General features: G+C 44.4%; 1 protein-coding gene across 1 annotated transcript in view; it reads left to right on the top strand.

The window, feature by feature from the left end:
- Positions 1–20,438, top strand: part of LOC110526568 (switch-associated protein 70) — a 35,310-nt gene extending 14,872 nt beyond the window's left edge. The window contains exons 8-12 of the mRNA XM_021607646.2: positions 9,691–9,798; positions 11,751–11,917; positions 18,915–19,113; positions 19,573–19,669; positions 19,847–20,438. Coding sequence (XP_021463321.1) covers positions 9,691–9,798; positions 11,751–11,917; positions 18,915–19,113; positions 19,573–19,669; positions 19,847–19,965 — 690 coding nt within the window. The 3' untranslated portion in view covers positions 19,966–20,438. The remainder of the gene's footprint in view (positions 1–9,690; positions 9,799–11,750; positions 11,918–18,914; positions 19,114–19,572; positions 19,670–19,846) is intronic.
- Positions 20,439–23,729: the final 3,291 nt, after the last annotated feature.

The following is a 23,729-nucleotide window of genomic DNA, read 5'->3' on the forward strand; positions in this document are numbered from 1 at the left end:
TTCTTTCTCTCTTTCTTTCCATCTCTCTTTCTTTTCTTCTTTCTTTCCTTCTTTCCTTCTTTCTCTTTTTCTCTTTCTTTCTTTCTCTCTTTCTTTCTTTCTTTCTCTCTTTCTTTCCATCTCTTTCTTTTTCTCTTTCTCTCTCTCTTTCTTTCTTACTTTATCCCCCCCCACTTGATTTCTCCCATACCCTTTTATTATATATTTATGTATGTATACAATATATATTTATGTATACAATATACATTTTAGGTTTACAGTTAAGTTTTGATGAACAATGTATTTAGTGAAGGTTTATTTGTTATTTGTGACATGGCTCAGATGCTCTCATAGTATTGACTGGGGGAGGGGGTCCTGGGGTTATGCGGGGCTGTGGTTTCTGTTATTCCCAGAGGAGTTTCAGTTCCTTATTAATGAACACCATACCGTGTCTCATGCTTAATTTTGACCCATGTTTAACTAGTGTAACACTTGTAGAGAACTTACCTTAATTCCCAAATGCAGTGAATCAAGCATATTATGTTAGAAATGTTAATGAATTTCAGAAACAGATCATTGTCCTCCACGATGAAATCTCAGACAGCATTGGCCAGATTTTTGACAACTTGAGTGAACGATGCGTCTTGCTATAGAGATCCGGCATTTACAAAAGTACACTGATTGGCCAGATGGTGGCTCTATAACAACAGATTGAAAATGCTAATTTTGGAAGGTCACGCCCCTCACCCCGTTTGACCTAAAGTTATAAATTGCTACATAGGTCCCTTTCCTCACAAGGATTGTCTGCCATTATGAATTTTGTGAAAAACACTTAAAATACTACTCTTCTGGTAACATATGACCGATCTGCACGAAACTTGATATGTGGCGTCTATGGACAAAGGTCTCTCAATGCAATATTTTCCAGACTAGTACCTAAAACAACATGGCCTCTATTGACCAATAAACATTCATCCATATGTTTATATGTACAGTTGAAGTCAGAAGTGTACATGCACCTTAGCCAAATACATTTAAACTCAGTTTTTCACAATTCCTGACATGTCATCCTAGTAAAAATGTCCTGTTTTAGGTCAGTTAGGATCACCACTTTATTTTAAGAATGTGAAATGTCTGAATAAGAGTAGAGAGAATGATTTGTTTCAGCTTTTATTTCTTTCATCACATTCCCAGTGGGTCAGAAGTTTACATACACATACAGACACAGGATTGTGTCAAGGCACAGATCTGGGGAAGGGTACCGAAACATTTCTGCAGCATTGAAAGTCCCCAAGAACACAGTGGCCATCGTTCTTAAATGGAAGAAGTTTGGAACCACCAAGACTATTCCTAGAGCTGGCCGCCCGGCCAAACATATGACCAAGAACCTGATGGTAACACTGACAGAGCTCTAGAATTCCTCTGTGGAAATTTCTGCAACTCTCCAACAATCAGGCCTTTATGGTAGAGTGGCCAGACAGAAGCCACTCCTCAGTAAAAGGCACCTAAAGACTCTCAGACCATGAGAAACAATATTCTCTGGTCTGTTGAAACCAAGATTGAACTCTTTGGCCTGAATGCCAAGTGTCACGTCTGGAGGAAACCTGGCACTATCCCTACGATGAAGCATGGAGATGGCGGCATCATGCTGTGGGGATGTTTTTCAGAGGCAGTGACTGGGAGACTAGTCTGGATCGAGGCAAAGATGAACAGAGCAAAGTACAGAGAGATCCTTGATGAAAACCTGCTCCAGAGCGCTCAGGACCTCAGTCTGGGGTAAAGGTTCACCTTCCAACAGGACAATGACCTGAAGCACACAGCCAAGACAACGCAGGAGTGGCTTCAGGACAAGTCTCTGAATGTCCTTGAGTGGCGCAGCCAGTGCCCGGACTTCAAACCGATTGAACATCTCTGGAGAGACCTGAAAATAGCTGTGCAGCAATGCTCCCCATCCAGCCAGACAGAGCTTTAGAGGATCTATAGAGAAGAATGGGAGAAACTCCCCAAATACAGGTGTGCCAAGCTTGTAGCGTCAAACCCAATAAGACCCGAAGCTGTAATTTCTGCCAAAGGTGCTTCAACAAAGTGCTGAGTAAAGGGTCTGAATACTTATATAAATGTGATATTTCAGGGGGTTTTTGTATATAAATGAGCAAAAATGTCTAAAAACCAGTTTTTCGTTGTCATTATGGGGTGTAGATTAATGAGGGGAAAAAAATGATTTAATCCATTTTAGAATAAGGCTGTAACCTAACAAAATGTGAAAAAAGTCAAGGGGTCTGAATATTTTCCAGAAGGCACTGTAATGCTCTCTTGGGTAAATAAATGAAACTAGCTCTGCTAGGCTAATATTTTTGAGTGTGAACTGTATTACTGTACTGTATTATACTGTATTTTATGGACTGGATTTACGCACATCGTTCAAACCATAATAAAGCAGGGAGAGAACATACAATTCTGGTGTAGCACACAAAGTTACCAATATAGGCCAGCGAATTTGATTTAAATTTTGAAATATAATAGGGCCTATTTGTATAATTTGTAGGCTTATATATACAGTGCCTTGCGAAAGTATTCGGCCCCCTTGAACTTTGCGACCTTTTGCCACATTTCAGGCTTCAAACATAAAGATATAAAACTGTATTTTTTTGTGAAGAATCAACAACAAGTGGGACACAATCATGAAGTGGAACGACATTTATTGGATATTTCAAACTTTTTTAACAAATCAAAAACTGAAAAATTGGGCGTGCAAAATTATTCAGCCCCCTTAAGTTAATACTTTGTAGCGCCACCTTTTGCTGCGATTACAGCTGTAAGTCGCTTGGGGTATGTCTCTATCAGTTTTGCACATCGAGAGACTGACATTTTTTCCCATTCCTTCTTGCAAAACAGCTCGAGCTCAGTGAGGTTGGATGGAGAGCATTTGTGAACAGCAGTTTTCAGTTCTTTCCACAGATTCTCGATTGGATTCAGGTCTGGACTTTGACTTGGCCATTCTAACACCTGGATATGTTTATTTTTGAACCATTCCATTGTAGATTTTGCTTTGTTTTGGATCATTGTCTTGTTGGAAGACAAATCTCCGTCCCAGTCTCAGGTCTTTTGCAGACTCCATCAGGTTTTCTTCCAGAATGGTCCTGTATTTGGCTCCATCCATCTTCCCATCAATTTTAACCATCTTCCCTGTCCCTGCTGAAGAAAAGCAGGCCCAAACCATGATGCTGCCACCACCATGTTTGACAGTGGGGATGGTGTGTTCAGCTGTGTTGCTTTTACGCCAAACATAACATTTTGCATTGTTGCCAAAAAGTTCAATTTTGGTTTCATCTGACCAGAGAACCTTCTTCCACATGTTTGGTGTGTCTCCCAGGTGGCTTGTGGCAAACTTTAAACAACACTTTCTATGGATATCTTTAAGAAATGGCTTTCTTCTTGCCACTCTTCCATAAAGGCCAGATTTGTGCAATATACGACTGATTGTTGTCCTATGGACAGAGTCTCCCACCTCAGCTGTAGATCTCTGCAGTTCATCCAGAGTGATCATGGGCCTCTTGGCTGCATCTCTGATCAGTCTTCTCCTTGTATGAGCTGAAAGTTTAGAGGGACGGCCAGGTCTTGGTAGATTTGCAGTGGTCTGATACTCCTTCCATTTCAATATTATCGCTTGCACAGTGCTCCTTGGGATGTTTAAAGCTTGGGAAATCTTTTTGTATCCAAATCCGGCTTTGAACTTCTTCACAACAGTATCTCGGACCTGCCTGGTGTGTTCCTTGTTCTTCATGATGCTCTCTGCGCTTTTGACGGACCTCTGAGACTATCACAGTGCAGGTGCATTTATACGGAGACTTGATTACACACAGGTGGATTGTATTTATCATCATTAGTCATTTAGGTCAACATTGGATCATTCAGAGATCCTCACTGAACTTCTGGAGAGAGTTTGCTGCACTGAAAGTAAAGGGGCTGAATAATTTTGCACGCCCAATTTTTCAGTTTTTGATTTGTTAAGAAAGTTTGAAATATCCAATAAATGTCGTTCCACTTCATGATTGTGTCCCACTTGTTGATGATTCTTCACAAAAAAATACAGTTTTATATCTTTATGTTTGAAGCCTGAAATGTGGCAAAAGGTCGCAAAGTTCAAGGGGGCCGAATACTTTCGCATGGCACTGTATATAGGCCTACTTTTTCATAATATTGCCCCTAATGTTATTAGCCTACCTCCTCTTTCTCTCTCTATTGTTGCTTCATTTCTTCCTCTCTTTCAATAGTTAAATAAAGTAAGTTTCATAGTCCTTATCGTCATCATTCTAATGTCATCCTTGAATAATATAGGACTAGAATTAGATGCACACGGCTTTCACTTCTCTTCATGAAGATCGAATGGTTATGGCTCTGAATAAGTAACTGCTATTGCCTAACTGGGTTCTATTGGCTGCTGTATTTAACATTCAGCAAACAAGGGCTTGCATCCCTCTTCGAATAGTCTATTGGTATAAGAAATGCAAAAAGAATGTGTGTCCAGCAAGCTATTCTAGTCTAGCTTTTCTAGAGCTCTGGAGTGTTATGTTAGAATCTTATTATGCATAACCATTGATAATTAGCTAAATATAAAGCTACTACTGCAGGGTAGCCTAGTGGTTAGAGCGTTGGACTAGGAACCGGAAGGTTGCAAGTTCAAACTCCCGAGCTCTACAAGGTACAAATCTGTCGTTCTGCCCCTGAACCCACTGTTCCTAGGCCGTCATTGAAAATAAGAATTTGTCCTTAACTGACTTCCCTAGTTAAATAAAGGTAAAATACAAATTAATTTATTACCTGAAAGAGGTAGGCTAGGACATCTATATGTAGGGCTATATATCAATCTAGAACAGAATAATCTATTTTGGATGCAATTTGAATGGAGTTGATGGAGAGAGAAAGACTGTGAGAGAGTGCTCGCGCATGCACTGATTTACAGCAACGAATTTCGAGTGATATGTTGTTTTATCACTCTGCAGCTGCAATAAAATTAAAATAAATCTTTACAATAAAAAAATTAAGTGACCCTCGAAAGCCAGATGGATATGGGTAAATTAGATGCGCATTCTGTATTTATATTACTGTAGCATAGGCTATGCTGCAGCAAATATAGGCCTACCTGTCACAAGAAAAAAAAGTTACCATGATGAAATAATAGGTCTACATGCATTGTGAACTGCGTTCTATACTGAGATGGGCTGTCTGCCCTCACCCTGAGCGTTGATGATTCATCATGCAGAGGCTGTAGAGAAGACAGATTTAGACTTCACATATCATTTAACAGTTTAATTTCACGCCATGCTGTTCATGTAAATAATTTATTATAATTTCATGTTTTTTCGCAGTTATTTATCTTTGGAAAAGGTAGAGGTTTTGGGCGGTAAATCCATGTAAATCTCGGTAACCGGTTTCCCGCCATTCAACCCTATATATGCAAATATATGCAAAAAATGTGGATGAAAATTGTTATTTGGCCTTACTGCTATTAGCCCATACAAATGCATTGAATAACAGATTCACTAAATGGAACAACGGATAGTCCCCACCAAAAAATCTAAAGGACGTTTGTTCTGAAGTGTTTGTCCTATATCTGAGAGAGATAAGAAAAATCAGTAAACATTCGTATATATATATATTTCTTTACCTCTATTTAACGCACTAAACAGTCTCCATATATACAGTACATCCATTAAATTTGTTCAACTGGTACTGGGGGACCTTCAGAAGAGTCTTGTGAGGCCTGTGGGCGTCCTAGAGCAGAAAAATAGTTTATATGCCAAAACTTTCGGATGCTACAGATGAATTTGTGAGAAGCCAGATTTTTGAGATGTCTCATTGTCTGACCGCTCTAGCTTTGTCAGCTTTCACCTCAGATGCGGAAGTGCAACATAGGCGGATGCGGTGGATTGAAACTCATCCCAATGCATTATGCTAATTGTATTTCCATGGGGCTCAGACATCAACCTTAGGGGGTTAATCTGTTTGACTCAGAATGATGAATTTTGGCCCACATGCTCAGGGATATGAGTCTAGCTAACCCAAGCAATATCTCAGACACCACTGACCCGATTTTGACTAAAATAGGTGAATGATTCATCTTGCCATAGAGATCCGTAATTTATACAATTACACTGATTGGCCCAAGGGGTTTGCTGTATCATTCGTGGGGGACGACATGTTTACTTTTGCCTTGTTTTTCATTAGATCTGAGAAGAGGGGGAAAAGCACTTATGCAAACGTAGCTGGCTCAGGGACACCTGTGAAAGAGCTGATGCCTGTATTTCGGTGCTGGTCTGCTGGTTATTTAGATCTGTCTCAGACTACCCACTTCCCCCTTTGCACCAGCATCTGGAGGCCCAGCTTTTCTTCTTATGCATCATTCTTTTCTACTCAAGTTCTCAAGAGCAGATTCTGCAGTTTCTAAATCATATATCCTTGTTAAACAACTCTTAAAAATGACCCCTTGAGCTCGATTTCAAAATATAATATAATAATTACATGTGCAACACTCAAGCCACAGTAATATATTTAAACTCAAAATATGCCATTCTGTTCTTTTGAAATGCATTTTCTTAGTTTCATAATGTTCCTTAAAGCCCCCATGCAGTCTTTTTAATGTGTTTTTTTAAATCATGACTCACTATCTGTGTTTGAATACCCATACTAACATACTGTATACATACTTAATGAGTATATACTACATATATACTACATATAATTTTAGTATATTGTAAACAAATGTTTCAGTATCGTTTCAGTTGAGTACTAGCGCTTCTCCTGTCTACCGGAAGTTGATGCTGTTGCTATGCAACCTCTTGCTAGCTTGTTAGCATAACAAATGACTAGCTAGACATATTAGGATTTTGGGTGTTCGTAAACATCACTCTGACCATTTTACTCACCCTAGTAGAGCTGGTTAGGCTGTTTTTATGTTGTCCATAGCATTGGTGACTGTAAGTGTGCTGCTGGCAACAATTTAATTACGTTTTTTCAATTTTCTTACGACTTTTACTGACACGGACCATATTCAACGGGTGTTGAGCGTTTGTAAATTCATCAGTTATTCTGTACTCTGGCACACTCAGTGTTCTGAAATCGGAGTAGAAATCAAATTCTATTTGTCACATACACATGGTTAGCAGATGTTAATGCGAGTATAGCAAAATGCTTGTGCTTCTAGTTCCGACAATGCAGTAATAACCAACGAGTAATCTAACCTAACAATTTCACAACAACTACCTTATACACACACGCGTAAAGGGATGAAGAATATGTACATAAAAATATATGAATGAGTGATGGTACAGAACAGCATAGGCAAGATGCAGTAGATGGTATAGGGTACAGTATATATGAGATGAGTAATGTAGGGAATGTAAACATTATATGAAGTGGCATTGTTTAAAGTGGCTAGTGATACATTTTTACATCAATTTTTCCATTATTAAAGTGGCTGGAGTTGAGTCAGTATGTTGGCAGCAGCCACTCAATGTTAGTGGTGGCTGTTTAACAGTCTGATGGCCCTGAGATAGAAGCTGTTTTTCAGTCTCCCTTCTGGATGATAGCGGGGTGAACAGGCAGTGGCTCGGGTGGTTGTTGTCCTTGATGATCTTTATGGCCTTCCTGTGACATCGAGTGGTGTAGGTGTCCTAGAGGGCAGGTAGTTTGCCCCCGGTGATGCGTTGTGCAGACCTCACTACCCTCTGGAGAACCTTACGGTTGTGGGCAGAGCAGTTGCCGTACCAGGCGGTGATACAGCCCGACAGTATGCTCTCGATTGTGCATCTGTAAAAGTTGCTTTTGGTGACAAGCCGAATTTATTCAGCCTCCTGAGGTTGAAGAGGCGCTGCTGTGCCTTCTTCACCACGCTGTATGTGTGGGTGGACCAATTCAGCTTGTCCGTGATGTGTATGCCGAGGAACTTTCTACCCCCTCCACTACTGTCCCATCGATGTGGATAGGTTGGTTCTCCCTCTGCTGTTTCCTGAAGTCCACGATCATCTCCTTTGTTTTGTTGACGTTGAGTACGAGGTTATTTTCCTGACACCACACTCCGAGGGCCCTCACCACCTCCCTGTAGGCTGTCTCGTCGTTGTTGGTAATCAAGCCTACCACTGTAGTGTTGTCTGCAAACTTGATGATTGAGTTGGAGGTGTGCATGGCCACGCAGTCGTGGGTGAACAGGGAGTACAGGAGAGGGCTCAGAACGCACCCTTGTGGGGCCCCAGTGTTGAGGATCAGCGGGGTGGAGATGTTGTTACCTACCCTCACCACCGGAGGGCGGCCCGTCAGGAAGTCCAGGACCCAGTTGCACAGGGCGGGGTTGAGACCCAGGGTCTCGAGCTTGATGATGAGTTTGGAGGGTACTATGGTGTTATGAGCTGTGCTGATGAACAGCATTCTCACATAGATATTCTTCTTGTCCAGATGGGTTAGGGCAGTGTGCAGTGTGGTTGCGATTGCGTCGTCTGTGGACCTATTGGGGCGGTAAGCAAATTGGAGTGGGTCTAGGGTGTCAGGTAGGGTGGAGGTAGTGTGGTCCTTGACTAGTCTTTCAAAGCACTTCATGATGACGGAAGTGAGTGCTAAGTGGTAGTCGTTTAGCTCAGTTACCTTAGCTTTCTTGGAAACAGGAACAATGGTGGCCCTCTTGAAGCATGTGGGAACAGCAGACTGGGATAAGGATTGATTGAATATGTCCGTAAACACACCAGCCAGCTGGTCTGCGCATGCTCTGAGGACGCGGCTGGCGATGCCGTCTGGGCCTGCAGCCTTGCGAGGGTTAACACGTTTAAATGTTTTACTCACGTCGGCTGCAGTGAAGGAGAGTCAACAGGTTTTGCTGGCGGGCCGCGTCAGTGGCACTGTATTGTCCTCAAAGCGGGCAAAGAAATTGTTTAGTCTATTTGGGAGCAAGACATCATGGTCCGCAACGGGGCTGGTTTTCCTTTTATAGTCTGTGATTGACTGTAGACCCTGCCACATACCTCTTGTGTCTGAGCCATTGAGTTGCGACTCTACTTTGTCTCTATACTGACGCTTAGCTTGTTTGATTGCCTTGTGGAGGGAATAGCTACACTGTTTGTATTCGGTCATATTTCCGGTCACCTTGCCCTGGGTAAAAGCAGTGGTTCGCGCTTTCAGTTTTGCGCGAATGCTGCCATCAATCCACGATTTCTGGTTTGGGAATGTTTTAATAGTTGCTGTGGGTACGACATCGCTGATACACTTGCTAATAAACTCGCTCATCGAATCAGCGTATTCGTCAATGTTGTTGTTGTGTTTGATGCAGTGCGGAACATATCCCAATCCACGTGATCAAAGTAATCTTGAAGCGTGGAATCAGATTGGTCGGACCAGCGTTGAACAGACCTGAGCGCGGGAGCTTCCTGTTTTAGTCTCTGTCTATAGGCTGGGAGCAACAAAATGTTGTGGGTCTAGGAACGCGAAACGAGGCGGCCATCTCTGTCGGCACCGGAAGTAATCTTTAGCCAGAATTAACGCACAACGACTATACCACTTAGATAAGAATTATTTGAATAATCAAGTCAATAAATGTTAGGTAGTTATTTAGATTTAGCAGATAGTTAATAAACTGCCTGGCAAGTTCGATGTATTTGTAGCCAACTAACATTAGGCTTTTCTAGTGTTAAGTGTTAAGGCTTCCTCTCCCTTGGCTTCTGACAGAAACTGGAGGAGGCAGCGGCCACAGCGACTCTGGAGGAGCAGAGGAGAAAACAGACCCAGACTGACCTGCAGGACCGCTACAGAACAGACCTGGAGAGAGAGAAAATGGTAACCAACCACAAAGCTACACTCTAGCTCTGTTCCAGGAAGTTAATACTCAGAATCACTGCAACAACGTATTACTCAGCAAGACTTCTCTCATGACTTTGAATCATTGCGTTTGATGTATAACCAAGTATTATTACTATTAGTATTACTATTACTCACAGTATGAGTATTATTTATGGAGTTACAGTGCATTGCGAAAGTATTCGGCCCCCTTGAACTTTGCGACCTTTTGCCACATTTCAGGCTTCAAACATAAAGATATAAAACTGTATTTTTTTGTGAAGAATCAACAACAAGTGGGACACAATAATGAAGTGGAACGACATTTATTGGATATTTCAAACTTTTTTAACAAATCAAAAACTGAAAAATTGGGCGTGCAAAATTATTCAGCCCCTTTACTTTCAGTGCAGCAAACTCTCTCCAGAAGTTCAGTGAGGATCTCTGAATGATCCAATGTTGACCTAAATGACTAATGATGATAAATACAATCCACCTGTGTGTAATCAAGTCTCCGTATAAATGCACCTGCACTGTGATAGTCTCAGAGGTCCGTTAAAAGCGCAGAGAGCATCATGAAGAACAAGGAACACGCCAGGCAGGTCCGAGATACTGTTGTGAAGAAGTTTAAAGCCGGATTTGGATACAAAAAGATTTCCCAAGCTTTAAACATCCCAAGGAGCACTGTGCAAGCGATAATATTGAAATGGAAGGAGTATCAGACCACTGCAAATCTACCAAGACCTGGCCGTCCCTCTAAACTTTCAGCTCATACAAGGAGAAGACTGATCAGAGATGCAGCCAAGAGGCCCATGATCACTCTGGATGAACTGCAGAGATCTACAGCTGAGGTGGGAGACTCTGTCCATAGGACAACAATCAGTCGTATATTGCACAAATCTGGCCTTTATGGAAGAGTGGCAAGAAGAAAGCCATTTCTTAAAGATATCCATAGAACGTGTTGTTTAAAGTTTGCCACAAGCCACCTGGGAGACACACCAAACATGTGGAAGAAGGTGCTCTGGTCAGATGAAACCAAAATTGAACTTTTTGGCAACAATGCAAAACGTTATGTTTGGCGTAAAAGCAACACAGCTCATCACCCTGAACACACCATCCCCACTGTCAAACATGGTGGTGGCAGCATCATGGTTTGGGCCTGCTTTTCTTCAGCAGGGACAGGGAAGATGGTTAAAATTGATGGGAAGACGGATGGAGCCAAATACAGGACCATTCTGGAAGAGTCTGCAAAAGACCTGAGACTGGGACAGAGATTTGACTTCCAACAAGACAATGATCCAAAACATAAAGCAAAATCTACAATGGAATGGTTCAAAAATAAACATGTCCAGGTGTTAGAATGGCCAAGTCAAAGTCCAGACCTGAATCCAATCGAGAATCTGTGGAAAGAACTGAAAACTGCTGTTCACAAATGCTCTCCATCCAACCTCACTGAGCTCGAGCTGTTTTGCAAGGAGGAATGGGAAAAAATGTCAGTCTCTCGATGTGCAAAACTGATAGAGACATACCCCAAGCGACTTACAACTGTAATCGCAGCAAAAGGTGGCGCTATAAAGTATTAACTTAAGGGGGCTGAATAATTTTGCACGCCCAATTTTTCAGTTTTTGATTTGTTAAAAAAGTTTGAAATATCCAATAAATGTCGTTCCACTTCATGATTGTGTCCCACTTGTTGTTGATTCTTCACAAAAAAATACAGTTTTATATATTTATGTTTGAAGCTTGAAATGTGGCAAAAGGTCGCAAAGTTCAAGGGGGCCGAATACCTTCGCAATGCACTGTATCTGGGAAAATCTACACTAAATAGAATTGATTGTCATATGCACAGCACATGCTACTTTGTACTGTGGTGGTGTGTGTGTGCGTGTGTGCATTCATATCTGTGTCCAGATTATCATATCAACCTGTGTGTGTCCATTGCCCCCTGTCAGGTTCGTCAGCAGATGGAGGAGCAGGTGGCCCAGAAGTCCAGTGAGTTGGAGCAGTACCTGCAGCGTGTCAAGGAGCTGGAGGACATGTACCACCGCTTGGAGGATGCACTAGAGGATGAGAGACAGGCCAGGCAGGATGAGGAGATCATGCGCAAACTACAGACCAGGTTAGACGCAACACACACTTGACACACTCATAGACAGTAGCCTTACACTGAGTGTACAAGACATTAGGAACACCTTTCTAATATTGAGTTGCTTTCCCTTTTGCCCTCATATTTATCTAATTAACTAACTGTTTAATTGTTACACAATTAAATTAATCATGTAGCAATTAACTAATTAGGATCTGGGGCACCACGAGAGTGGTTCTTTAAAGCGTTACCATCTCCCGAATTAAACTCTGTAAGGTCTTTACCTATCGTATCTATAAACAGTCAACTTATTAATCATAACCTCATATCCTCATAATATCATATCATCATTCTGAGCAGTTGTAACCTCCTTGCATCTGCAAAAACCCGAGCCTTAATTATGATTCAGTACTACACAAATTGGTTTAATTATTTATTTACTAGCTAATTAAATGAGAACACAGGATAAACACACACACTCTGCACCGGTTAATATCCCCAGCGGAATGACAACAACATGGATGCTTGTTAAAGAAGAGATGGAGAGAGAAGGACAGAGACACTTAACACTGCCACATTCAGAAACTACTCTCACCTACAATAACCATATACTTTGCACACGAACCGCCGTCCGCTTTGAGCTAGACATCATGAATGTATTTACGTGAATTGCCTGGGTTCGCCGGGGATCTCTCGGTAAACGGGGCAGCCTTGAAAAGGGTGTTCGGCCTTGTTTTGTTGAAAAGGATTCAAACAACTCTTCTACTGTTGTCCTTCTTCGTAGTTGTCCGGTATCTGGGGACTTGTTGTGTAGACCTGAACAGAACTACGGAGTTGATTTTCGTTCCATTCACTCTTGAAGATACTGTTACGGTGCGTGAATGAGGACCCAAAAGCGAATTAACTTAAACAGAGCTTCTTTAATTACCAAACATAGGTAGGCTCAGACGGACCGGCAGATTCCGACAGGACAAGACAAGGTTACAGCAAACATGACGACAGTCTGGTTCAGGCATGAAACACAACAAACAAGAATCCGACAAAGACAGGAGCAGAAACAGAGAGAGATATAGGGACCTAATCAGAGGGAAAAAGGGAACAGGTGGGAAAAGGGGTGACGAGGTAGTTAGGAGGAGACAAGGAACAGCTGGGGGAAAGAGGGGGAGAAAAGGTAACCTAACAACGACCAGCAGAGGGAGACAGGGTGAAGGGAAAGGACAGAGACAAGACACAACATGACAGTACATGACAGTACCCCCCCACTCACCGAGCGCCTCCTGGCGCACTCGAGGAGGAAACCTGGCGGCAACGGAGGAAATCCTCGATCAGCGCACGGTCCAGCACGTCCCGAGAGGGAACCCAACTCCTCTCCTCAGGACCGTACCCCTCCCAATCTACGAGGTACTGGTGACCACGGCCCCGAGGACGCATGTCCAAAATTCTACGGACCCTGTAGATGGGTGCGCCCTCGACAAGGATGGGGGGGGGGGGGGGGAAGACGAGCGGGGGCGCGAAGGACGGGCTTGATGCAGGAGACATGGAAGACCGGGTGGACGCGACGAAGGTATCGCGGAAGAAGAAGTCGAACCGCGACAGGATTAATGACCCGAGAAATACGGAACGGACCAATGAACCGCGGGGTCAACTTGCGAGAAGCCGTCTTAAGGGGAAGGTTCTGAGTGGAGAGCCAAACTCTCTGACCGCGACAATATCTAGGACTCTTAGTTCTACGCTTATTAGCAGCCCTCACAGTCTGCGTCCTATAACGGCAAAGTGCAGACCTGACCCTCTTCCAGGTGCGCTCGCAACGTTGGACAAAAGCCTGAGCGGAGGGGACGCTGGACTCGGCGAACTGAGATGAGAACAGCGGAGGCTGGTACCCGAGGCTACTCTGAAAAGGAGATAGCCCGGTCGCAGACGAAGAAAGCGAGTTGTGGGCGTATTCTGCCCAGGGGAGCTGTTCTGACCAAGACGCAGGGTTGCGAAAAGAAAGACTGCGTAAGATGCGACCAATAGTCTGATTGGCCCGTTCTGCTTGACCGTTAGACTGGGGGTGAAAGCCGGAAGAGAGACTGACGGAAGCCCCAATCAAACGGCAAAACTCCCTCCAAAATTGAGACGTGAATTGCGGACCTCTGTCCGAAACGACGTCTGACGGAAGGCCATGAATTCTGAAAACATTCTCGATGATGATTTGTGCCGTCTCTTTAGCAGAAGGAAGCTTAGCAAGGGGAATGAAATGAGCCGCCTTAGAGAACCTATCGACAACCGTAAGAATAACAGTCTTCCCCGCTGACGAAGGCAGTCCGGTGACAAAATCTAAGGCGATGTGAGACCACGGTCGAGAGGGAATAGGAAGCGGCCTGAGACGGCCGGCAGGAGGAGAGTTACCGGACTTAGTCTGCGCGCAGACCGAACAAGCAGCCACGAAACGACGCGTGTCATGCTCCCGGGTGGGCCACCAAAAACGCTGGCGAATGGAAGCAAGCGTACCCCGAACGCCAGGGTGGCCGGCTAACTTGGCAGAGTGAGCCCACTGAAGAACGGCCAGACGAGTAGGAACGGGAACGAAAAGAAGGTTCCTAGGACAAGCGCGCGGCGACGGAGTGTGAGTGAGCGCTTGCTTTACCTGCCTCTCAATTCCCCAGACAGTCAACCCGACAACACGCCCCTCAGGGAGAATCCCCTCGGGGTCAGTGGAGGCTACTGAAGAACTGAAGAGACGAGACAAAGCATCAGGCTTGGTGTTCTTAGAGCCCGGACGATAAGAAATCACGAACTCGAAACGAGCGAAAAACAGCGCCCAACGCGCCTGACGCGCATTAAGTCGTTTGGCAGAACGGATGTACTCAAGGTTCCTATGGTCAGTCCAAACGACAAAAGGAACGGTCGCCCCCTCCAACCACTGTCGCCATTCGCCTAGGGCTAACCGGATGGCGAGCAGTTCGCGGTTACCCACATCATAGTTACGTTCCGACGGCGACAGGCGATGAGAAAAATACGCGCATGGGTGGACCTTGTCGTCAGAGAGGGAGCGCTGAGAAAGAATGGCTCCCACGCCCACCTCTGACGCGTCAACCTTGACAACGAACTGTCTAGAGACGTCAGGTGTAACAAGGATAGGAGCGGATGTAAAACGATTCTTGAGGAGATCAAAAGCTCCCTGGGCGGAAACGGACCACTTAAAGCACGTCTTGACAGAAGTAAGGGCTGTGAGAGGAGCTGCCACCTGACCGAAATTACGGATGAAACGACGATAGAAGTTCGCGAAGCCGAGAAAGCGCTGCAGCTCGACGCGTGACTTAGGGACGGGCCAATCAATGACAGCTTGGACCTTAGCGGGATCCATCTTAATGCCTTCAGTGGAAATAACAGAACCGAGAAATGTGACGGAGGAGGCATGAAAAGTGCACTTCTCAGCCTTCACAAAAAGACAATTCTCTAAAAGGCGCTGGAGGACACGTCGAACGTGCTGAACATGAATCTGGAGTGACGGTGAAAAAATCAGGATATCGTCAAGGTAAACGAAAACAAAGATGTTCAGCATGTCTCTCAGGACATCATTGACTAATGCCTGAAAGACAGCTGGAGCGTTAGCGAGGCCGAAAGGAAGAACCCGGTATTCAAAGTGCCCTAACGGAGTGTTAAACGCCGTCTTCCACTCGTCCCCCTCCCTGATGCGCACGAGATGGTAAGCGTTACGAAGGTCCAACTTAGTGAAAAACCTGGCTCCCTGCAGGATCTCGAAGGCTGAAGACATAAGAGGAAGCGGATAACGATTCTTCACTGTTATGTCATTCAGCCCTCGATAATCTATGCAGGGGCGCAGAGACCCGTCCTTCTTCTTGACAAAAAAAAACCCCGCTCCGGCGGGAGAGGAGGAGGGGACTATGGTACCGGCGTCAAGAGCTACAGACAAATAATCTTCGAGAGCCTTACGTTCGGGAGCCGACAGAGAGTATAGTCTACCCCGGGGGGGGGGGGGTGGTTCCCGGAAGGAGATCAATACTACAATCATACGACCGGTGTGGAGGAAGAGAGGTGGCCCTGGACCGACTGAACACCGTGCGCAGATCGTGATATTCCTCCGGCACCCCTGTCAAATCACCAGGCTCCTCCTGTGAAGAAGAGACAGAGGAAACAGGAGGGATAGCAGACATTAAACATTTCACATGACAAGAGACGTTCCAGGAGAGGATAGAATTACTAGACCAATTAATGGAAGGATTATGACAAACTAGCCAGGGATGGCCCAAAACAACAGGTGTAAAAGGTGAACGAAAAATTAAAAAAGAAATGGTTTCACTATGATTACCAGAAACAGTGAGGGTTAAAGGTAGCGTCTCACGCTGAATCCTGGGGAGAGGACTACCATCCAGGGCGAACAAGGCCGTGGGCTCCTTTAACTGTCTGAGAGGAATGTCATGTTCCCGAGCCCAGGTCTCGTCCATAAAACAGCCCTCCGCCCCAGAGTCTATTAAGGCACTGCAGGAAGCTGACGAACCGACCGACAAGGTAGTGCAGGATCTTGAAGGAGAGACAGGAGTAGTAGCGCTCACCAGTAGCCCTCCGCTTACTGACGAGCTCTGGCCTTTTACTGGACATGAAGTGACAAAATGACCAGCGGAACCGCAATAGAGACAGAGGCGGTTGGTGATTCTCCGTTCCCTCTCCTTAGTCGAGATGCGGATACCTCCCAGCTGCATGGGCTCAGCACCCGAGCCGGCAGAGGAAGATGGTAGTGATGCGGAGAGGGGGGCAACGGAGAACGCGAGCTCCTTTCCACGAGCTCGGTGACGAAGATTAACCCGTCGCTCAATGCGAATAGCGAGTTCAATCAAGGAATCCACGCTGGAAGGAACCTCCCGGGAGAGAATCTCATCCTTTACCTCTGCGCGGAGACCCTCCAGAAAACGAGCGAGCAAAGCCGGCTCGTTCCAGCCACTGGAGGCAGCAAGAGTGCGAAACTCAATAGAGTAGTCTGTTATGGATCGATTACCTTGACATAGGGAAGACAGGGCCCTGGAAGCCTCCTCCCCAAAAACAGATCGATCAAAAACCCGTATCATCTCCTCCTTAAAGTCCTGATACTGGTTAGTACACTCAGCCCTTGCCTCCCAGATTGCCGTGCCCCACTCACGAGCCCGTCCAATAAGGAGAGATATGACGTAGGCGACACGAGCAGTGCTCCTGGAGTAAGTGTTGGGCTGGAGAGAAAACACAATGTCACACTGGGTGAGGAACGAGCGGCATTCAGTGGGCTCCCCAGAGTAACACGGCGGGTTATTGATTCTGGGCTCCGGAGATTCGAAAGCCCTGGAAGTGGCCGGTGGATCGAGGCGGAGATGGTGAACCTGTTCTGTGAGGTTGGAGACTTGGGTGGCCAGGGTCTCAACGGCATGTCGAGCAGCAGACACTTCCTGCTCGTGTCTGCCTAGCATCGCTCCCTGGATCCCGACGGCTGAGTGGAGAGGATCCGAAGTCGCTGGGTCCATTCTTGGTCGGATTCTTCTGTTACGGTGCGTGATTGAGGATCCAAAAGCGAATTAACTTAAACAGAGCTTCTTTAATTACCAAACATAGGTAGGCTCAGACGGACCGGCAGATTCCGACAGGACAAGACAAGGTTACAGCAAACATGACGACAGTCTGGTTCAGGCATGAAACACAACAAACAAGAATCCGACAAAGACAGGAGCAGAAACAGAGAGAGATATAGGGACCTAATCAGAGGGAAAAAGGGAACAGGTGGGAAAAGGGGTGACGAGGTGGTTAGGAGGAGACAAGGCACAGCTGGGGGAAAGAGGAGGAGAAAAGGTAACCTAACAACGACCAGCAGAGGGAGACAGGGTGAAGGGAAAGGACAGAGACAAGACACAACATGACGGTACATGACAGATACTTCTTTGAAGATAGGCTAGCCAGCTGTATCAATGGTTTCCCAGTGGGGGGATGAGAGTAACGTAATATGATGGTTTGAGCAGAGTAACAGGATGGTCCTACTTAAATTTGCTTTCGAAGATACTTTACTTAGGACAGCTAAACAGCAGTTCCAGTGATTGTCCTGGAGGTGAGTTTATCGTCTCCACCTCGTGTTTAGATTCAAAGTTCAAACCATTTTAAACATGTAGTTGCTGCTTCACACTTTTTCTGGTTCAATGTGTTTTTTTTCTTAACCCATCATTTATACCTTTTTCTCGAAAGGTATAAGGTATAAGGTTCCGGCAGGCAGGCACGCTCCCTGACCTCACTCTGGGGCGGTGATTACTCACTGTGCAATGTTTTGGAAAACAATGATCTCTTATAACTTCTCAAATCACATCCCTCTCTTAACAAAAAAACACAATTTTCCATATTACATGCACAACCCATAGTATGGAAACTTCTTCCATGTGGTATGTATACTTTCCAAGTTACAGTATATCCTTCATAACATTTTTAATGACATCACAAAACAACAAACAAAATGACACTTTCTACGTTAGAAATATTGTTCCAGTATTCACTTTTTAACGTGTTAGAGTTTCAGTGGGAAAAGGTCCGTTGAGACAAAGAACATTCCTTTGGTGAATTTGGAGAGCGCAAGCCTGGATCTTCTCCCTTGATTTACAACAGGACGTGAGTGTCAATCCCCACTAGTTATTTCCTCCCCCATCTACGGGTGAAATGGGGTCTGATTGATGTTATTCATTGTAAACCTGATCTGACCTATTTGGATTCTCATGGTTAGTCATGACAAAGGGATCCTAGCTTTCACCTGGATTCACCTGGTCAGTCTTTGTCATTGGAAAGAGCAGGTGTTTCTAATGTTTTGTACACTCAGTGATCGTGCACAGGTTAAAGGTAGTACACTATATAGGGAAAATGGTGCCATGTGGTACACAACTAGACACACAGATGTAGTGTACATTATCACACAAAAACAGTGTATCAGTAGACTGTGTATAGATGTTAATGTTCACATTCTCAGGCTTGTTTGAGTCTGTCTGTGATTGGTTCATGTGGTGTGTCTGTTTCTGCATGTACACAGGCTTCTGGAGGAGGAGTCAGCCAAGCGGGCGGAGCTGGAGCAAATCCACCTGCAGCAGCAGAGAGCCATCTCCCAGACCCAGGCTGAGAAGCAGGAGCTGGAGAGCGAGCGGCTGGCCAAGGAGATGGCCCTGCAGGCAGCCATGTTGCAGCTGGAGAGACTTGAGAGAGAGAGGCACGGAGCGCTGGAGCAGTACGAGGTCAGAGAACAACACCCTGTCTGTGTTTCAATATGGCTGTTAGTAGGGACCATGTCCCCTATTAACACTTCACTTAAAGTAAGGTGTTGCCGGGACATTTCATAAACAAGATTAAAACAAATTTGGCAGGAAGTACTTCCTTTTGACCTATATGTCTGTGAGCAACTACTTGTCTTTATTCAGCTGAAGATAGTGTTGAGTCAGTGGAAGGCTGCCTGAAACAGACAGTCCGTCCCTGGCACCAAACGTGCCTTCTTCTCGAATTACTCCTCTGTCAACTGTTGACACAACACACAACTATCATAGAGGTCCCTTCTTGCACTCTGTTGCCATCTAGTGGTGATTTCACTGAGAACCGTCTCTACTTCAAGAACAACAGCATAACTTATTTATTACTTAAAGGGACTTGGCCATCATTGAGATATATGGATAAACTATGTGTGTGCGTTTGTGTTACAGGAGGTGAGAATGAAATTGGAGCAGGCAGCTAATAAGACCAAGAGCTGGAAGGACAAGGTGGCCAAGCATGAGGGACTGGTCCGTCTCATCCAGCCAGGTAAGTAAGAATGAGAGAGGCCAACATCACCATAGTAGAATGTCAACCACTGCATGTTCATGTTCTGTTCTGTTCTCCTCTCCATACTCATATTACAATGCTATTGATTACTTTGTTCTATTGATCTATTGTTTTAATACAATCTGTGATGTTTTCTTTCTCCTTCTGTCTGTGAAGGTGATAAAGGACCACAGAGGATGACTAACTGGGGCCCAGCAGCCTTCACAGACACTGAGCTGGACCTGAGGAAGAAGTCCTGGCAGGAGAGGAAGAACCACAACCAGTCAGCCCAGTAGACTAGAGATGGTGCTTCTTACCTGATGGTCCAGACATCTTACTGTGATCGTGTAGCATCACGATACTGTTGTTGTATTGTTGTTGAGAATTAACTAATGTGTACGGTTGCAAAATTCCTGAAACTTTCCCAAAATGTCCAGGATCTCCAGAAATCCCGATTGCTGGATTCTGGATTTCCTGCTTATTTTCTCCTAATTCTGTGAATCTTCTAACCAGGATATCTGGAATTTTGCAACCCTACTGATGTGCCAATGCTTTGACATTCCAAGTGTTTCACCATTCTGTGGTCTGATAAGTCTTTAACCAGGAAATAGAGCTGTAGATATTCAGTGAATAATATGTTAAACTTATTTTTTTAAATAATGTCATGAGAAAGTAATACGATTTAAGGTAATAAGATAAAAGTAATAAGATGTTTTCTATTTAAAATGCCAACGCATAAGTAGTGTATCTTATAAAATATATTTAAAGACATTTCTTTATACTGTTGCTGTCTGTTTTATTGGATGAGGGATGTGAGAATTATATGTGTTAGAATAGGCGAGTAGTGAACGGGGGGTAGGTTAGATATACTATATCCAAAAAATAAATATGGCATGTATATATGACTCTGGGTTAGATATGCTCAGCCTTGATTTATATATTTGATACATTTCATTCAAAAACATTTTTTTCAATCTAACCATTTAAAATGTCATTTCCTGGTTTGCCAGTGGGAACTGTGGAACATTCAGTAATATTCCTATGAAAGACTTGGCCGATGCCTTCTTGTGGTTTCATGAGTTAAAGCATCTGTTTACGGCTCTGCTGTAACTCACAGTAATATTAAACTGTGGTGGGCCGGGAGTTACTGTAGATACCTTGAACCGCTTGAGTTCATAGCTATAGTTCCCCTTGTATTGTAGTCAGGTAAAGTTCAATTTAACCAACATATGCAAGTGTGAGCTGACCTCTGAGCTCGTGTGTGTAATAGTGAATGTTGGTGCAGTGAGAACTTCTGAGATCTGACTGCAGGGATGGAACTGCTGGGATCTAGTGTTTCTCTGCGGACTCTGAGCTGGGTTCTATTCTCTCTGGGGGAACCAGGGCCCTGGAATGGGATTCATTTTCTCTCTCTTGGGGCCCTAGGTCCTGCTTAATTCCACTCTCCACTACATCTCAGCCTAGCACTGCAGATTTCTGTAATTGATGTTCTGCAGAGCTTCAAAGAGCTGGCTTGGACATCTGTTTGTCTGTCTGAATCTGTCCTGGCAGGCTGAGGTCCAGCTCTCTCTCTCTCTCTGAGCCAGCCTGACCAAACCACCCCAACCATGTGTGACTGATAGTGACACCCTCTCCTCATTCATAAACCTGTGGTTTTCATTACAATAACGTCCTACTTTGTGTCATGTCAAAACAAATACAATCTGATTTTCTTATTTCTTTGGGGCCAAATCCTGCTTTTGATTTGCTAAATCCTGTGTGTGTGTGAGTGAGCATGTTCTCCTCACATCTGGAGCTCACTACTGTAGGTCTAGGTCTTCTAGACCTTGTACAACAACAGTCAGTCGTGACTAAGTTGGAGTATGAGGAGATCTGTGCAGACTTCTACCAGCCTTTTTCCTTTATGAGAGCTTGGACAAACAATTATGATGATTAATAAATGCTACAGCACAAGCACACCCCCTCATGCCCGCACCCGCACTCTCGTCCACCCTGCTCGGGTTGCGCAGTGAGCTGACTTCACAGAGTGGTCTGGTCAGAGGGCTCGCCCTGGGCGGCCGCAGAACAAAGCCATGTTGATGGGAGGAGACAGGAGACCTGACCGCTTGGAGTGTGGAACCACAGGCCTGTCTGTCAGGATGGAGAAACACGCCAAGCAAACATGTGAACATCACAACAACCCCATCACACTGTCACGACAGCCATGCTGCAGCATGATACACATAGTAAATCATTTTCATAAAACAGGATTTCTCCCATTAGGCATATTCTTCTCTTCAGGAAAGACTCAAGGATTAAACATCTTAATATAACTAAGCCCTAAGAACAGAAATACAAGTAAGCATAGCTGAAGCAACACAATCCATCAAAGACAGAATTGTTCCAGACCAACCCAGTTCAGAGTGCCTCTCCATGTAAACAAAGAGCTGGGCAGGCTTAAACAAAAACACATGAGACATACGTGATTCTATTGTAGCTATCTCTCTTGTTGTTGCTCCAGTAATTGGGCTTTCCAGCCTTTTGTCTGTGCTGAATATATACAGTGCCTTGCGAAAGTATTCGGCCCCCTTGAACTTTGCGACCTTTTGCCACATTTCAGGCTTCAAACATAAAGATATAAAACTGTAATTTTTTCTGAAGAATCAACAACAAGTGGGACACAATCATGAAGTGGAACGACATTTATTGGATATTTCAAACTTTTTTAACAAATCAAAAACTGAAAAATTGGGCGTGCAAAATTATTCAGCCCCCTTAAGTTAATACATTGTAGCGCCACCTTTTGCTGCGATTACAGCTGTAAGTCGCTTGGGGTATGTCTCTATCAGTTTTGCACATCGAGAGACTGACATTTTTTCCCATTCCTCCTTGCAAAACAGCTCGAGCTCAGTGAGGTTGGATGGAGAGCATTTGTGAACAGCAGTTTTCAGTTCTTTCCACAGATTCTCGATTGGATTCAGGTCTGGACTTTGACTTGGCCATTCTAACACCTGGATATGTTTATTTTTGAACCATTCCATTGTAGATTTTGCTTTATGTTTTGGATCATTGTCTTGTTGGAAGACAAATCTCCGTCCCAGTCTCAGGTCTTTTGCAGACTCCATCAGGTTTTCTTCCAGAATGGTCCTGTATTTGGCTCCATCCATCTTCCCATCAATTTTAACCATCTTCCCTGTCCCTGCTGAAGAAAAGCAGGCCCAAACCATGATGCTGCCACCACCATGTTTGACAGTGGGGATGGTGTGTTCAGCTGTGTTGCTTTTACGCCAAACATAACGTCTTGCATTGTTGCCAAAAAGTTCAATTTTGGTTTCATCTGACCAGAGCACCTTCTTCCACATGTTTGGTGTGTCTCCCAGGTGGCTTGTGGCAAACTTTAAACGACACTTTTTATGGATATCTTTAAGAAATGGCTTTCTTCTTGCCACTCTTCCATAAAGGCCAGATTTGTGCAATATACGACTGATTGTTGTCCTATGGACAGAGTCTCCCACCTCAGCTGTAGATCTCTGCAGTTCATCCAGAGTGATCATGGGCCTCTTGGCTGCATCTCTGATCAGTCTTCTCCTTGTATGAGCTGAAAGTTTAGAGGGACGGCCAGGTCTTGGTAGATTTGCAGTGGTCTGATACTCCTTCCATTTCAATATTATCGCTTGCACAGTGCTCCTTGGGATGTTTAAAGCTTGGGAAATCTTTTTGTATCCAAATCCGGCTTTGAACTTCTTCACAACAGTATCTCGGACCTGCCTGGTGTGTTCCTTGTTCTTCATGATGTGCTCTGCGCTTTTAACGGACCTCTGAGACTATCACAGTGCAGGTGCATTTATACGGAGACTTGATTACACACAGGTGGATTGTATTTATCATCATTAGTCATTTAGGTCAACATTGGATCATTCAGAGATCCTCACTGAACTTCTGGAGAGAGTTTGCTGCACTGAAAGTAAAGGGGCTGAATAATTTTGCACGCCCAATTTTTCAGTTTTTGATTTGTTAAAAAAGTTTGAAATATCCAATAAATGTCGTTCCACTTCATGATTGTGTCCCACTTGTTGTTGAT

The sequence above is a fragment of the Oncorhynchus mykiss genome, chromosome 6 (genome assembly GCF_013265735.2).
Source record: "Oncorhynchus mykiss isolate Arlee chromosome 6, USDA_OmykA_1.1, whole genome shotgun sequence".
Classification (NCBI taxonomy): Eukaryota; Metazoa; Chordata; class Actinopteri; order Salmoniformes; family Salmonidae; genus Oncorhynchus; species Oncorhynchus mykiss.